The sequence below is a fragment of the Aquila chrysaetos genome, chromosome 2 (assembly GCF_900496995.4).
Source record: "Aquila chrysaetos chrysaetos chromosome 2, bAquChr1.4, whole genome shotgun sequence".
NCBI lineage: Eukaryota > Metazoa > Chordata > Aves > Accipitriformes > Accipitridae > Aquila > Aquila chrysaetos.
Genome location: NC_044005.1, coordinates 41,156,308 through 41,173,960, shown reverse-complemented (window position 1 = coordinate 41,173,960; position 17,653 = coordinate 41,156,308). Strand labels below are relative to the sequence as shown.

Here is a 17,653-nt window from a genome sequence, read left to right as displayed (position 1 = left end):
CTAGAACAGCACATTGCTTAGGCCTGAAGGTTGTGAGAGAGGACTGGAGAAAGGAGCGTGGAGCCCTGCAGGACAGAGAGGATTTTTAGTAAGGCCCACCCTTCCTGGCACCTGTATTTGAATAATTCCCTCTTATCCAAACTCACTTGAAAAATGGAAGGGGAAGGGAGTGCATTGGAAACAAACAAAAAACCACAGGTGTCTTGGTTTAACCCCAGCTGGCAATTAAGCACCACGCAGCCACTCACTCACTCACTCCCCCCCAACCCCATGCTGCAGCTCACGCTCTCCTTGTCTGGGAAAAACATTTTGTGACTGATGGAACAGTTTTGCCAACCCACTTGTTTAACTGCAAATACTCCTGCTCAGTTACAGCCCAAGAGCCTTCCCTGTGCATGCACCAGTGTGAGATGGAGCTGAGCTGACGGCCCATCATGATGAAGGTGATAGGGTGCAATCCCTCCATAAACAGGTTGCTCTGGCCAAAAGCTTTAGGTGCAAAAGAATAATAGTATCTGCTGAGAAATAAAAAAAGCTAGAAACCTTAGTAGCATGCCTAGGAAGGTAGTGGTGAAGGTTTTGTCTGAGGGAAGGAACAGGATTGCTTGGTGCCCTGCTGTGCCCGATCAACCAACAGAGCATCCCTCACCTCCTTTGGGCCGTAGCAGTACTACACCAGCTCTTCAGTGTACCTACAGTTACCCCTACCTATGTCCTGTCTCTGCCTATACACGGAGAGCAGATACTCCGCTGGAGTACTGCTGCTCTACTTCTGCTGCTGGAAAATGTCTTCTGCTGCTTGATGCCTTCCCTGCCCCCTTGAGCAGGCCGGTTGGCCCTAAGCCCCGGAAGGGTTTCCGAGACAGCACTACAGGCGCAGGACGACATACGGCGAAGTCGGGAAGGGCCTTGGAAAACAAATTAATTATGCCTGCTCAAAAGACATGGTGGAGTGAATGGGGTAAGCAGCCAAGAGACGGGTATTAGCCCTCTCTCTTTTTATTCCTAGAATGCAATTTAGTGAGGTAGAAAAGCTTTGATGGGGACTTGCAAGCTCCTTCCTTCCCAGGATGCTCAGCACTGTTGCACCCCTCTGCAATGAAGACACAGATGGTATCCCAGGTGTGAGTGCTGTGCTGGGTACTCCCAACTATAGGCCACACCTGTAGTCACCAGCAACACTTATATTTGTGCGCATGTGCAGCCTACACCTGATTTCAGAAGGCACTTGGAATGGACACCCAGCCTAGCTCTCTGACATGGCCATCTCACCGAGCCAGCTGGACACAGCCTCCATCTTAACGTGCTGTGCAGCAAGCGTGTGATTATAACCGGTTTGTATGCTCACCTGCTGACCTGGCAGGACCCCATGGGAAGTAGCATCTCTGGTGACACACTTGCACATCTGATGCTGTAAGTGGATCCCAGTAAGGGCAGTTCCTGCATTCCTTTTCTAAGAATTCTGGAAAACTTGAGTGCATCATGTCTTTCCTGTGAAGCCCATCAGTAGCCCCACCTAGTTCATCAGGGCCTTTACCCCCTGATCTTGTCACCGCTTCCTACATATACTAGCTGCAGGATGGTCTTGCCCAACCCAGACTGGTTACCAGGAAGGAGCTGGAGGTAATGGGGCTCCATGGGATAACGATTGCTCTCAAATACAGATACACTGTCATCCAGTTACTGGTGCTACAACTTCACAGCCAAGGGCCCAGTTACACCTCTGTGTGCGAAAGCCCTGACTCTGTACAGGTGATCTCATATCCCAAAGAGGATGTGGACGGTCCAGACCGGGCTTGTCTCCTGCTACAGCTGCATGAGCAAGCCTGCCATTCCAGACTGCTGACCAAACTCCAGGTTAGGGGTGTGGACTCGGTTAGGAAACACTACGATAAATTGACAGGGACATTCAGCCTGGACTAGGAAAGGGGCTTTGTTCTACGCATGCTGCCTTTTAAAGGGAATGGTGGCAGGGCAGTGGCACGCTACCATCGTCTGAAAAGGACAAAGTTTAGCGTGGCCCAGCTCAAAGGACTGACAGTGTGAGTGGGGAAACAGCTGTTCCTTGGACTGCTTCCAAGCATAGATGTAGTAGAGACAGTTGATGCAGGGACCCAGACCAAAGCTACTCCAAACAAAGCCCCACAACACCTGTAGTGTCAGCTTCTCAACAGCAGCTACTTCACTCTGCTAATCCCCTCCGTTGCACCAGCCTACTTGCTAATGTAGATGTAACCACAGCTAAGTGGTTATATGACCAAACCAGGATTAAGTTAGAGCAGCCTTTTGACAGCAAATTCAGCTAGCATGAGACAGGCCCTTACTGAAAGTTACCAGCTTTTCAAAGCTTATAGTTAGATTTCAGAGGCTGAATATTGCCTAAGAAGTTAATCAGCGTTCAGCTTTTATTTACAAGATCTCTGAGATGTATACAGCAAGATTTGCTGAACCTGCTGAAGGAGGTTCAGAATTTCATGGGTAAAGTAGATGCAACAGCAGCATGTAGTGACTCAACAGCACAGTGACTGGTGCAAAAATCCTGAAGTCACGTATATGCTGACATGTATATGCTGACAGCTTTGTAGACCAGGTCTGAGGAGAATATTGTGTCAGTTATAGGAGAAGTGGTAGAGATCCTGCTTGACAGCCATGAGTAAGCCAGGAACTCCTCGGCTGCCCCCAAGTCTTGAAGAAAACACCACACTGGGAATGGCATCTTTGGAAGATGGGTGGGGAGAAGGGATGGTTCTAAGCAGATGGGCATCTTGGAGACTCCAAATTCTGGTGTAGCAATCCTGACCAACTGGAAAGGACACCAGAATTCAACATTACACAAAAAGTACTTTACACGGCTCTGTAAGATTATCATCGCAGAAGGTCTATGGGGAAAAAACCCCCCGACCATTTCTACACACACTAGAGGCAAAGTGATTATCAATACTTTATGAAACAGAAATTCTACGCTGAATACTGCAAAAGTGGGAAAAACGTGCATTTCCTATTAAGCAATAAAAGGTATGATAAATCAGTATTTAGAGTGCTTTCCTCATTATCAAGCTCCTAAGCCAAAAAAGGGGAGAAAAACTCACTGTCAAATTGACAAGAATTCTTGTCATTATTCCATCATGTACCGACAAATCCAAGGAGAGGTCACTGTTTACAGTGACATTGTGAAACTTGGCTACACTATAAGGATTTAGGGGTTTTGCTTCATTTATTTTTACCTTTCCTTTCCCCACCCAAAATAAAATAAAATAAAAAAATAACCTCAGACTGTAGCCAAGTATACTCAAAATGAACTTGGGTGGTATAGACAGTTTACAAGGAGTTATGCTTACATGCTGATGCTTCAGTCCATCACCACATTACCCACTTAAGCACCAAATAAACATATACATGGTCTTTGGTCTCTATACAAAGTTATCGCCAAGTCTCCCATTTAACATGTTATTTCCCTGAATTTCAAAATCTAGTGTTTTCTGCTCTACCCTTGAGACACACTGTGGAAAGGATAATGGGACTTTTGCAGGACAGCAGATAAAGCCATCAAGCGCTACATGGGAGTGATTACAGTAGGTGTGCATCCATAACATTATTTCTTAATTTTCATTGTATATTACAGTATGTCTAAGGCTAAATTTCTTCTGAATTTTGAAGAATTAACAGCTTTACAGCTTCCAACAGCTGTACTAAGAAACACTCCTCGGGCATTAAGAAAATCACTGCCAGGCATTCTACAAGTAGAGGGGAAAAAGGTCAACCCACCTGCGGTGAGAAGTCCTTCCTCCTCATTTACATGCAGAGGGAGAATAGCATATTCATTGTGATGACCTTTGTACTGTTTCACACACTTTGCTGTTCTCAGGTCCCACAGTTTTATCTGCAAGTTGAAGTAAGTGAAAGAGGATATATTAACAAAGCAGAAAGCACTTGATGGTTGATACATAAGTGGATCTGGAAGAGGACCCATATACGGAACTACCACCCGGTTCCATACTACCCCCCAAAGAACAGCCCTCAGGACTGGGATAAGCACCTGTCAATGCCCAGATACTAAAAAGAACAGAATATCCTAAACGCAACAAAACCATACCTTTCCAGCCATATCTCCTGCCATAAGATAATGTTCAGCCTCAAGAAGGCGAATAGATGTAACTGCTGAGTCATGGAAGAGACGAATTGCTTTCCAGCTCTGGCCCTTTCGGTTGCGCTGACGCACATCAATGCTGAAAATCTCACCTGAACGGCAGCCGTTGTACAGCATTGGGGTCTGGAAAAATCCAAGGGAAAGAAGCGTACTATGGGACACCTGAAAGGATCTTACAAGTTACACAGACAGAATCTATGTCAAGCTTTTGAGCTCTCTGGTGCAGTTGTCAAATTGTTTTATTAACGTGGGCATTAAGAACCAGAATTTTTATTACACGCAGCAACATTTTTCAGCCAACTCATTAGTTCCATTCAAACCTCAACTATTTACTTCAGCTGCAAAAGTTCAGCTATGTAAGTAGGAACTTAGTCTAACATAACAGCAAAACAGGAACTGGAATCCTTATATTCCAATTTCACCCTTCTCACTAAATCTTTGTGAACAAGTCCTTTAGTATTTTATAGGGGTTTTCTTCTTCTTGAAGGAGACAATACACTGAGCGTTAACAAAATGAGGTCATTTGCCAAAACCAAAACAATTTTACAACACATTATTACTGTGCTCTTTATACTTCCTTCATTTCCTTTTTACCTCTGTACAATTAACAAAAATTACCCCTGTTGCCACAGAGTTTGAAATCAGTTAATCTTTTTTGTTACTATTCAATTGTGTGCAAACATCAGACCACATCAGCTCTGTTGTGGAACAGGTATCCAACAGTAACTGTAATCACAACCTTATGTACAGCATGACGAGTCCCATCGCAAACGGAAAAAACCAAAAAGCCCACCAATGAGGCAGCACTCTGAAAAAATGAAGGGTGTATGGTTCTTCTTACTTGTGTGGCAAACTGTTGTGCCAATACATCGCTACCGGTTCCAAATGTCTGTCGATGCCCTGTCACTACATTGGTCACAAGAACTCGTCGTGTCAGGCCTAAGGAAGACAGGTTATGTTCATTTAGCTGTAACTTGGGTCGCGGCTGGGAGATTAATGCAAGAAGTCTTGCCCACTGAGATGGAAGGGGTGGCTAGCCTTGCAAATCACCTGTGCTGAAGCAGTTGTCTGCTTGGGGATTCAGGCACCAAGCACAGGACCAGGCAGTGGATATCTTGAAGCTGCACAGCATTCCAGGTCGATCTCCTAGGAGAGAGGAGCAACACATGAAGTGACCATAAAATGTTAGGACAAGATGATAACTCAGAAAGCTTCTCTGGATTTCCATACTTCTTTCAACATCTCAATCTGAAGCAGAGAAAATGTTACCCAATTAATGTCCCTGTGCTACTCAAGAGACAGGAAACAGAAGTGCGACTTCATGACTGTAAACTGAAGACTTACACTCTATAGATAGATGATTGTGAGAGATTGTGAAATTATTCAGTAGTCAGAGGGCTGACCATGGCAGGAAAGAGAAAAATAACACTTGCCTTACAGCACTAAGTAAGCCATTTTTTAAAGACGAGTGGGCTAGAAACTCAAAACGTTTACTTCATAAGCTATAGATTAGCCAAAGCCTAACCTGTAAGTTCTTGGCCTGCCTATTTAAAAAAAAAAAGGTTTGAGTAAGTAACAATACCCTAGATTTGACCCTTACTCACATAGCTCCTGCACAAAGTCTACTATTGGCATAAATTTTAAGTCCTCAGTTTTCACTTCCTTCATGGCACATCCATGATCATACATATGTCAGGCAGCACAGGTGACACGTCTAAAACATGGGTTTAGACAGGTTAAGTTCTACTTTGCTCCCAGCATCTACTTATCAATGTTCCCTCAAACCAACAATTTAGGAGAGTAAAGTAAGTCAAGGAACTTGGAAATGCCTAAAACAGTCAATAGGAAATACTAGACAGGAGGACTTTGGTGGAACTCAGGGCATCTGATTATGGTGAAGGGCTTAAAACATTCTACAGAGCAACTGGGCATGCTGGCCTAGTAGCAATCCATCTTCACTGACTCTTCAAGTTCATGCTAACTCCATGCATGTTTTTTGTTTTTTTTTTTATATCTGCATAAATAGCATGACATTACAAATTTAAAATAGGTCCATAACTCTTATCTGTCACAGACTTCCTCTGTATAAATGTAACTGATCACGTCTGAATGGAAACCGGGTTAGAGGACTGTACTGTGTGACTTGAAGAAGCATAGTGTGACATCTATCACAAAGGTCCAGTTAATAAAGTCCTGTCCCCAAGAACACTGAACAAACAAATATATAAAGATACAGCTACAGCCATCAGACTTAAGACATAGGATTCTCCAAATCAATCATGCTTACACACAACTGAGCATGAGCTTGTACAAGAAGCTATGGCCTGAGACATTTATCAGCTTTCCACCTTTGATTAATCCACTGAGCATACCTGAGTAGTTACTATGTGAAGGGATTCTGCAATGATTCTAAATAGTCTATAAGGAAATTTGAGTACTTCTTGTGTGCAGCTTCTGAGTATCAGTTACAGGCCAAGCTTCTCATGAAAAATCTCAAATGTTTAGAAGTGAGGTGTTCTCCTACCAAAGTCAAGTACTACATCATCATCAGCTAAAAATAAACTAGTGCTTTGAATGCTGCTTGTTAATTAATTCTTAAGGTAAGTTCATCTGTTCTTAAACTGTTTCAGACTTTTTAAGTTTTACAAGAATACAACAGTCTCACCAGCTACTGAAGAAAAGTGCAGAAATAATCTGTCCTTTGTGCTCTTTTCATACCATAACTGCTATAGAAAACTGGAGAAAAAAAACCAAACCACAACAAAAACACCCTACCTGGGTTAGTGCTGCTGAACAGTGATGCTGGAAGCAGACTGGCACAGCCTGGTGTTTCTGCAATTCCCATGAGACACAGCTTGCTGAAGTGAGTTAAGGAAAACAAAGATTCCTCCCTAGAATGGAACAGGCTGCCTAACATTGGTAGCTGGGAAAAGCAAGATGCTCTGACACAGCCACAGCTCACAGTACTTTCCCTTTGAGACCTTTGATGTGCTTTATAATTTACAATTAAGTCTTCACTTTTCATTTCTTTCATTGGAAAGAGCTAGACAGAACTCAAATTCTTGCTTGTGTATTTTCACTACCAGAAAGACAAGATAAGAGGAATACTAAGGCATCTTTCTAGTGACAGAAAAAAAAAGCATGGCCTACATGGATCATTCTTCTCATTTTTACATACTGATGTTGCTGCATTAATACAGATCTGTTTTTCATGGAGATTAAGTTGGAAAAAGGGAAGCACACATTGGGGAGGCAAGGAAGACTCACTTTAGATTACATTAAAATACTTTCTGAAGATTACACCAGGTATAAATAGGATTTGAAAGCTGCATTTCAAATTCAGTGGGGTAAATCTGTGACATGACTAGAGAAAAGCACAAAATAACCAAACCAAACAATCCCCAACTCCTAACCAGCTGTGAGCAAGCCTGATGAACTCCTGCCACCTTCTGGATCAGTCCTGAATTGCTTGGCTTTTCCCATGAGCCATTACACACATTTCTATGTAATTTCCTCTTCTGGCACTTTAATAGTACATCTGTTGCCTGCCATCTCACACGTTAAAAATCTCCTTTTCTTCCTCTCTTCTGTGCTTTGCACTGTCCATTACTGCTTCCTCTACTATACCATCAACCTCCCTCTTCTCAGCCAGATCTGCAGAACATGCTCTGAAAGGTGCAGAGCATCATGCCAGTGAAGTGCTCCCATTCTCCTCTCGCCCCAGCCAATATGGGGATGCTTTACAACTGAAACCAACCAACCCACTTCAAAGAGAAAGTTAGTCGCCTTAACCCTCTTTCCTGTTCTTTTGCCCCAGCCAATTTCTAAACATCAAATCATTTTGCATATGGCATCTACACTGTTAATGAAGTGGGAAGTCTCCAGGGCAGGAAACATGGTCTTTCATCTACTATTACACTGGAACAATCCTATGTATATCTATAACAGAACCATACATCTGTCTCACTAGCTCCAACATCTTTCCATTTTTATAACTGCCTCTGTTTTCCAGAAAACTTAATTTCTGGGGCAACTACATGAGAGGTCTTCCCGGAAGTTAGTTGTTCTGTGTAGAATGATGCAGACTTGTGAAAGCTGAACTTAAATTTTTCTTTTTTTTTAAAGGATATAAAACATGAGAATCTGGATGAGTCAATGATGCCCAGCACACAGAATTCACCTTCAGACACAAGAAGACATACTATTTTTGTGACCTCTTATTCAATTCATGAAAGGGTATTTCCATGCAAAGATGACATAAAACTATGCGCTGGGCACACTTCCTTAGCCCACTAAATAGCCCAGTAATGGGACATGAGCATTTTAGCCGCATACTCCTCTTAAACATAGGAGACAGAGTAGCATTGGGAAGTCTGTCCAAACACGGCTTGAGGCACCAAGCACATTCTATTATTTAAGGCATCATCCTTAAAAGAATCTGAGCATGAAGAGATTATGAAAGCTTGTTTTAAATACGCTTCATGTTCAAGGATAAACACATTTTCCCAAAATTATTTTTAGGAAAGAAGCACACAAATCTTAGAAGTTTCTGGCCCTCAACATCAATTTTGTCAGCTACGGCCAAGTGCAACTCTGAAGTAAGCACTATTCTTGGAAGCTGATACTTTATATAGTCTTCTGTTCCAGTTGTAGCATAACACGCCTGAGAACTAACACTGGTACTGAGGGCTTTCAGAGACAAGTTTACCACGATTCTGCATTTATCCAAGCTTCGCATTGCTCAATTCTTCCATTCCCTCCTCCTAACCCCTTCTCCAACCCTCATGCACTTCCACCTGTGCCTCCCAAGAACAGCATTCTGAGAATGCAACAACTGAAGGAAGCAGGAACAGAGCACAGTACTTTGCGGTTTGTGAAGTAGAGGTTGTCATACATCTCCACAGTGAGAGTCTCCTTCCCCAAACCACTGAGGTTGATGATACCATATTTACATCCTCCATGCTCTACATCGTTCACAGTGAATATCCGTTCGCAAGCAACATCCGCCTGTAAAATAAAAGCTTACTGGTCACACTTACTGGAAACTTACAGGAAAAAACAGCTTGAGGGAGCTGCATTAGGTCTAAAATGAAACAACACATTCATTTTGATCTCTTTAACACCATCCACTTTCCAATCATCTCTAAAAACAGTGGCCAACTCCTTTTTATACGCATGCACAGAAAAAACATGAGTAAGAAAACGATTTAGTCCTTGAGTAACAATAAATACTCTTTCCAATTTTATCAGTTCTAGACACTTACTCTGACTGATTAGTAAGCACAGACTGTTATTGGTAGAGAACTCAAACCAAAAATGTAAACCTTATCAAAAGCGAATGTGGAATTCTCCTGCTGTTGATCACCTTTTTAGGCTGGTGCTACATTTCAATTTTTCTTCTATGACACTAAGTTTCTGACTCCCTTCTGGCTTCAGCTACCTATGCAGTGCTCTGTTTACAAGGCCAGGAGCTGGTCCTGGAGAGCTTCCTACATAGAGTCTGAAAGATATTTGCTCCAGAGACCTCTCCTGCACATGCAGTACCATTAAAACCAGTAGAAACTGCCTTCAGATCATGAAATGTAAAATGATTAATGATGTTTACATAGATTCTCTGCCAGAATCAGACAGACTTTGCCACTGCCAAAATTCTTCTCTTCCATTTTCTTCTTTCTCTTCATTGTCGCCACTCCCCCTCCCAGCCCCACACTAATTATCCACTCAGCTCCTGTTTCCTTCCAAGAGAACACGTTGATCAGCTTAAAAAAAAAAAAAAAAAAAAAAAAAATCACTTTCATGTTCAACCTTTTCACCATTGTCCTTTCTAGGAAAGGAACAGCCTCTTCCTACCTGTTTACAATTACCAAGCACAGATTTTGATAACTGACACAACAGAAATAACACATCTTTGACAGCGAAATTTGACCTATGGGATTTGATTACAAGATCCTGAATTTTCCCTGAATATAGGCTCTCTTTATCCTAAAGAGTTAGCAGTTCTCACAACATACCACAATTATTTTAAAATTGTTGGTTCCAGCAACTGAGGAATCTGGACTGTGAATTTCTATCTTCCGTCTCTGCATGCAGTTCACTTTTAGTTCATGGACCAGCCTGTAAAAGCAGGTAGGGGAGGGGAACAGATAAGAATTCAGTTAAGCCTTGAATTCAGGTAATGCCAATGAAAAGAATTCTGGATAGGATATCCAGAACTGTTCCTCAATCACAGAAGATAAAATGCCTGAACCACTAGCATGCTGCAATTTCACTTATATAATCCATGAACATGTGCACCTTCCACATTAATGGAATTTCATCCCGTTATTTTGAATCCCAGCACATCCTCAGTAGCAGAAACAACAACATAGCAAGTCACTAACTTGCCTTCTGCACTTACTGAATCTGAGCTATCTTAGCTATTCTAATGGGGGGCAGGGGGAACAGTCACATCAGTTGAAGAGCATTCATCCAAAGAAAAGCTGCACTGTAAGCGGTCTGCATATATATATATATATGTATATATATATAACAGCATGTATAGGGAAAAAAAAAAAGTGAAGTTTTAAACTCCATTTATCCAAAATTGGGAAACCTCTTCTTCATTTGAATTCTCGCCACTTTTGTAATCTGATTATAAAAGAACATAACTATTTTTTTATTATAAGTAATATGTTCCTCTTCATTTAGGAACAGTAAGAAATGCAAAAAACCTGAAAACCTGACAGGAACAGTTGCACTAACAGCAGAACTTGGTATTGCAAATCAAATCACTGTACCTGCAATAACTTGTGGAGCTGAGCAAACCCAGCTGTCTTTTCTGTAACAGCATAGATGAGTTCAGTCCAGCCCTTGTTGTTTTCTGGAAGAGAGTAAAATGAAAAGTGTACTCAGTCATTTGCTTGTTTACAATTCAAACATGGCTGTGGGTCTTAGACTTTTGGAATACTTAGCTAACTTTTTCCTCTAGCCTACATACATTAAAATTCTCAGAACATCTATAAAACACATTCCAGCACACCTCCCTGGTCTACTACAGTAAGTAGACAAGAATATATTCCTGTGAGGTGTGGGGTGCTTTTATAAATACAAAAACTGGAGAAAAAACCCCCAAAACCCAAAACAACAGCCATTGTTTTCACTTGACATAATTAGCAGTACCACCTTGAGGTGCAAAGTCACCTTCTGGTTTAACTATAACACCTTAAATTCTTATTAAACAGCAAAATTTTCTACCACAACAAGTCTGCTATTAACCATGCAGTCTTACTGCTGCACTAAACTACTTTTCCAGTCATAATTTTTTAAAATTTCACAGAAACACAAACACTTTCTGGGGAGACCAAAGGATAGAGTACTTTGCAGAGTTATGGAGTAACAAATCTTTTTGATAATGCTCAGACAAAGCAAGAGCCAAACATTAAGAGTCAAAACGTTCTTATCTGGGAGCCTAATTCAGACATCTGATTCAATAGCCAGATTTTGAGAAGAGATGTACATCCACAGTTCCCATTAACAGCAACATAGCCAGCAGCTTTTTGGCATCTATGAAACCTAAACTGCTCATGGAAGCAGCTAAAACAACTGAAAAAAAAAGCCCAAACGAAACCAACAGCAGCACTTTCACAGTGAAGACTGAAGAGCCGAATAGCTGGTTGAAGTGAGAACGTCATTACGTAAGGAGAAAAATACTGCTCGCTTCTTCCAAATGACAGCATATTTAAGCTGAGCTGTGATTTGTAAAGTTGTAAGACATAGCTTTCAGGTAATTAAAAAACATCCTTGTTGGGTATTTTACCCTGATTACAGATATGCAGCATCAGTATTAACTCTGCTGTAACACTTTACAATGAAAAGCATACAGGTTTTCCAGGCATAAACGTAAGACCTGCCTTGATTTAACTGTCAAAAAAAATTCTTGATGAAAAAGTTGTTTCCACAAAATATCATCAGTATTGTTTGTTCAGGGTCCAGGAATATGATCGATACATTTATTAAACATGTGGAAAACTTAAAATCAAGACGTCACTTTGCCAAATCAAGGCAGGGATTTGAAACCTGGCATCCAATGTCTTGACACAAGTGTAACTGTTGGACAATCTGCAATTCTGAGCACAGTTCCTGTCTCTTTACAGGTTTTTTGTTTGTAATGACTTGCTTTCATTCCTGTGTGGAACAGCCAAACAAAAGCCTTCAAGGACTATAAATTCTCAGCAAAAAGAAATTTTCATTTCTTCAGACAGCTTAGGGAACTGTACCACAGTCAGAATTGAAAGGCTTTAGCTTATAATCTGTCCTGGGCCAGAGCACAATAAAGCCTAATTGCAATCTTTTTCAGAATGTACCTTCTTTTGTTTTTCTTCCTCTTCTAAGAGTCTCAGTCTTTTGCATTCCATCGCCTTGTACTGAATGCTCTCCTTGGTGAGTGGGTTGTAGTTATTATGTCCAGGCAGCAGGCGAAAATAGCGGTTCTTTTCTGAGTCATAGTAAAATCCTGGCAGTTCTTAGGGAAAGAAAGAAAAAAAAACAGTGGCAAAACCCAGGCAAAATCAGATGGATAACTTAGGTTTTGTTATTGCTCTTTGACATCTCACATCTTCATGGGAATGTCAGTGTCAGGAGGCTCAAAGCTCTTGCTCCCAGCAGATCCCAAGCATAATACACAGACTAGGAATAGATGATGGCCACTTAAAGGAAAAAAAGATTATTTATAGTTTTCAAATGCAGTGTCGTTACACAGATACAGAAGGGATGTCACCACTGACCAAGATGAAATTCAGACAGATCAGAGAAGTAGAGAGGGAATGTTTTGCTGTAGAACAAAAATGACCTTTCTTCATCAATCAATCAATCCTGAAAGGACAGTGTTGGTTAAAAGACTAGGTAGGGCAGTCCCAAACAACAACAACAAAAAATTCACAACGAGGTATCACCCAAACCAAAATAAAGTGATTCACTTCACAGAACAAGCCACTTTTTCTTCAACACATAGGAGAGGTTTAGATACAATCAAGAGTACATTTGGACAATACACAGAGGCTCCTTCCAAAGATAAACTGGGATGAGAGAAACATTCAATTTTAGTGCTTCACTAAATTCACAGAGGCAGACAGGTAAAATACTTTGACAGATTCATAATGGTACGTTGTCCCCAGACAAATGATTTTATTCAGAAGAGGGGAATGTTAACATTTCACTTCAAGAGTTTTTATTTAAACCTTTATCTACTACCAGAAATTGCATCTGAAGTAACCTCTTTTTGCTGCTTACAATTCAGCTCCTTGTCAGCATCTTTTAGGTTTCAGCTTGGCAACAAGTGACCAAGATTTATTCAGGTCAACAAAAAGATAAAGTTAGTGAATGAATCAGTAAGGTTCATAAAAGCACGCTGCATTTACTATACAGAATCTAATGACACAGCAATAAGTGTTTTGCAGGATACATCTCCTAACATGCTCACAACCTCTTAAGCACAAAAGGGTGATATATAAAAAAGGTCTCTTTAAACTCTGGCTTTGTCTGTTGTTAGGAGGTTATAGAGTCAGTGGTGTTTCAAGACTCTCCTGTTGTGGAGAAATGTATGTTCCCACAGGCTTGGCTTTTGCTATGGTTGTTTAATGAGTCAGGAAACCAGAATACAAACAGGACATCTTCCTCAACAGCACTGCTACTGCATCAAGTCTGGTTTCACCAGTCAACTCCCTCATAATGAACATTTAGCCAGAGTGTATTTCTTATGGACTACAAAATACACTCAAGGCATAGAGAGAGATGATTCCCCCAGCCCCTCCCCCGAAGTGGTAGATCGTTGTGTCTTTTAAAAGACTGAATAATGGGATACAAGCTATAATTTTTTATATGGTCTCTTATTTTCTTTGCTTATTTAATGTTTCTACTGAAATATGTATTTTATAAAATCTTCAGCACATATGAGAAAAGAAACAAAGTTCATTTTCTTCCCAAAGCAACGTTTCTGGAGGGAGAAACAGAATTCTATTTTTTCAGTTTATATCAGCTCGGTTAGGCACAGAAATTTTCAAACATGAGAAGCACTTGTGGGCCTGAAAATGCATTTGGCCCTGCTCTCTAGATCCTGACTTACTACATCTCTTATATCACCTGATGTTACTTTTCTCTACAAACTTTACTGCTTATATCCTTCCTGTAACACCATACTATTAATGCAGCTACTACTACTTTTTTCATAGAGTCAGCAAATAGACACTGATTCTTTGACCCATAAACATGTTCTCTTACCTGGTACTACAGAGTTCTGTGTTAAACTGGATGAAGAAGGATCTCCACTGCTGCTGGAGCCTTCATTCACTGGGGTCTGTGGTTCCCCCTGTTCCAGCCTAAAAAAATAGTATCACCTTCAAGATAGGCTCACAATTGTCCTACACATCTTTCCCACAAGGAATCTAGAAAGCAGCTTGTTATTGACGTTAATGGAGTACAATTTTGCAGGGCTGTGATAAGCACACTGTGCATACCACCATACACTAAATTATGAAAATGAAACAGTAAAAATATTCAGCTTAAAAACCTCCCAGGAACATTAAAGATACCAACATCTTAAAAGCCTTAATTACTTGCTAAAACATTAGAGGTGGCTGCTGATTCTGCAAGTGCCTTTAACTCTTTTTGGTGAAAGATTAATTCTGGGCATTTTATCATATCCCCTGACTAAAATAAAAGCCCATCCTTGAAAGCATGTAAGTCTTCACAGCATAAAGCGAGAGACAGTGTGGGTAAAACACTGATGTTGGGTCAAAAATATTTTGCCATTCTCTTCATGACAAGAATTCCATTGATGAGGTTCAGAAACATGCAAAATAAACAAAAGTTTAATGAAAACTCCATGAAATAAAAGTCTCTGCTTTTATCATAAACATCGCAGTCGACAGGGTAACCGCCGCTTTCTTAAGTAATTTAAATGGGCATATTCAGTACTGATGAGCAAAATTCCACTGGGATGTTTTCTGAATCACCTGTACAATTCTCACTTTTTAAGACAGGTCTTATTACACGTCATCTTAAAAGCATTAGGCCAAGATGTTTTGCAAGAGTCATAATTTATTGAAAACAAAATGACAAAGAAATTCTAGTTCTAATACCAGCTCTATTGCTGTTTGATTATACAACTTTGTAAACAGTTAAAGAACATAACCAATCTACAAGGGGAAAAACACCTCACATGAAGCCCAAGCACTTCAATTTAAAGCTTTTTAATAAAATTCTTTTAATTCTATATTCACTGAACTAGGGCCTATTTGCATTTCTAACTTTTCTTACACAAATACAACTAACGGGGCAACTCGTATATGTGTGTATGTGTCTCTTTCTCAAAAAATATCTTTTTAAAAAAATGCTTAGAGCATTAAAGCAAAGGATTGGCCTCTTTTATTCCTGCAAGAGGCACTAAGGAAAGAACAGGGGAAAGAAAAAGAGCCATAAAAATAGCTCAAACGCAGGCAAGTGTAAGTTTTAAAGCTTAAAATGTCCTTTTCTGAAAGAATCAGTTTTCAAGGCAGTAGATTATTCCTGAGACCTTGTTTCAGTTTCCTGATCTGCTAGATGTGGTATTATTACTACGTTACTTAACATGCTTTCAAACTTTCAGGAAGATCCTTCAATGACAGTTTTTATACTAGTAGCCACCAAGGCATAAAATAAATGGGCAGGGGGAATGAAGTACTTGCAAACATTTTTCTTCCCTGAACTATCTTTGCATATTGATGAAGAGTTTATGGATGATCAGGCACACCTGAAAGGACTAGCTCATGGAACCACATCTCAGTTTAAAATCAATATACAGTTGTGGACATATGATAAATTTCCACAAATCAATGCAATTCCACTCCCACTAGGGATGACGGATATAACAGAAGTACAGTCCACTAGATTTTTAGATGGCAACCCTCCCAGTTCTAGGTAGCCACCATCCTGCAAATTTAATTAGGCATAACATCTAACGACTTAACCCATGCTAAGCAGAAGCTGCATATACTTGCCTTTCAGTACGGTTATTGTGACTGGGTCTTCTGTACCGATGGGGATGGTAGCCGTGCTTGCGATTGCTCCATCCCTGTTTTTCTTTGCCTCTCCAGTAATTTCTCTTCATTTCTACCTACAAAGCAAACGTACACGCACACTTCAATGCTACTTGCCTCGAACGGTCCAACGTACAAGACAGTCTCTTAACACAGCCTCTTTTCAACCAGTTTCAAATAGCTTCGCAGCGGCCTGGCGACCAAAACCAAGGAGGCACGCTGAAGAAAATAATTTAAAGAGAAACACTTTCAAGCCCAAACGGCACCGGATCTTAAAGACGAGAAAGGCAGAGCAGCACCGCCGCCCGCCCGAAGGCAGGCTGACACAAGCACGCTGCCGCGCCGACCACCTCCCGCCACGCAGACCTTACCAACGGCCTCCCTCCCGGCAGAGGGGCTCTCAGGGCGGGGACACACCGAAGCGATCGACGGCGGCCTGCCCGCCCGCCTCCGCCGCGGGCCGCCCGGCCTCCCTGCCTGCCTGCCTCCCGCCCCGGGCCCGGGCACCGCGCTGCTCCCGCGGGGACACGGCGGTGAGGAGCAGGAGGCCGGCGGCAGCCTGCCGGAGGGGGCCTCCCCTCCACACGGCAGCCAGGCCGGACCGGAGGGGCCGACACCCGCCGCCACGGTTTTGGAAGCGACCAGGCCCGCTGACCGCCCGCGCTACGGGCGCTTCCTCACCCCTGCTGGGCCGGGGCCGGGGCCAGCCCCACGGCTCGCCCCGCCGCACTTCAAGCCAAAAGCCCCTGAGGCGGAGGCGCGGCCGCAGCCAAGCGTCCCCCGCCACCTCCCGCGGGCCGCCCGCCCGTCCGTCCGTCCCTCACCCACACCGTCCCCGGCGCCGGACCTCGCCGCTTCCGCCCTGCCGCTAAGGCTCCGCCCACGCCCCGATGGGCGCGCCTGACTGGCCCGCACCCGCGCCTCGCCGCTTGACGGACAGCTCACTCACCAAACGGTAGAAAGGCCAGGCCGGCGCGTGCGCCCCGCCGGAGGGCGGGGCCACCACCGCGGCGGCTGGGCGGGGGCGGGTCCCGCAAATAAAACCTGAGTAGGGGAGCGGGGGTTGCGCGTGTGGAAGTAAAACTTGAGTAGGGTTTTTTTTTTTTTTTGGTAAAAAAGGGGTCGTCTAGCACGGTGAGGGGAAGCGCAGGACAGAGAAGTGGCAGCCTTCGGGTGGCTAGGGGGTGGGAGGGTGTGTGTGGCGCTGCCGGCCAGCGCTTAGGGGCGTGTCTGTGTGTGAGGGGGCGAACTGGCGAGGTGTCGGGGGCTGTGAGGGGGTGTCTGCTGCTGGGGCGGCATTCCCGAGCAGCCCGGGTCGGGAAGCTCGGCGGCGGTGGGGAAGAGAGCGGGGAGAGTCAATAGTTGCGTTCTGTGAGGGGAAGCCCGTGTTTCCCGCCCGAGCTGGGGCTGCGGGCAGTGGGTGTGCGGGACGGGGTCACCGAGGGAGGCAGAGGTG

The 17,653-nt window shown here is 42.8% G+C and overlaps 1 protein-coding gene across 4 annotated transcripts; it reads right to left on the bottom strand.

Moving 5' to 3' along the window:
- Positions 1-2,387: 2,387 nt before the first annotated feature.
- Positions 2,388-17,078, bottom strand: DCAF4 (DDB1 and CUL4 associated factor 4). Of its 4 annotated transcripts, none has more exons than XM_029997472.2 (14): positions 17,028-17,078; positions 16,159-16,274; positions 14,402-14,499; positions 12,490-12,647; positions 10,924-11,006; positions 10,159-10,261; positions 9,011-9,154; positions 8,278-8,327; positions 6,923-7,002; positions 5,198-5,293; positions 4,989-5,086; positions 4,094-4,270; positions 3,766-3,880; positions 2,388-2,803 (listed from the first exon to the last, which is right to left on the bottom strand). In XM_029997472.2, exons 2-14 carry the CDS (start codon positions 16,266-16,268, stop codon positions 2,610-2,612), a joined length of 1,506 nt encoding a protein of 501 aa, XP_029853332.1. In that variant the 5' UTR covers positions 16,269-16,274; positions 17,028-17,078; the 3' UTR covers positions 2,388-2,609. The 4 variants fall into 4 exon arrangements, with proteins under 4 accessions (XP_029853332.1, XP_029853363.1, XP_029853345.1 ...); XM_029997503.2 differs by lacking the exon at positions 17,028-17,078 and adding an exon at positions 16,879-17,015; XM_029997485.2 differs by lacking the exon at positions 17,028-17,078 and adding an exon at positions 16,569-16,872.
- Between the last annotated feature and the right edge of the window lie 575 nt (positions 17,079-17,653).

Excerpts from the sequence above, each read along its gene's own strand:
- DCAF4 (XM_029997472.2), bottom strand. The coding sequence starts at position 16,268 with ATGAAGAGAAATTACTGGAGAGGCAAAGAAAAACAGGGATGGAGCAAT. Across the intron at positions 10,262-10,923 it reads AGCTCCACAAGTTATTGCAG|GCTGGTCCATGAACTAAAAG; the intron begins GTACAGTGATTT and ends CTGCTTTTACAG. Across the intron at positions 3,881-4,093 it reads CAGGAGATATGGCTGGAAAG|ATAAAACTGTGGGACCTGAG; the intron begins GTATGGTTTTGT and ends TTCAACTTGCAG.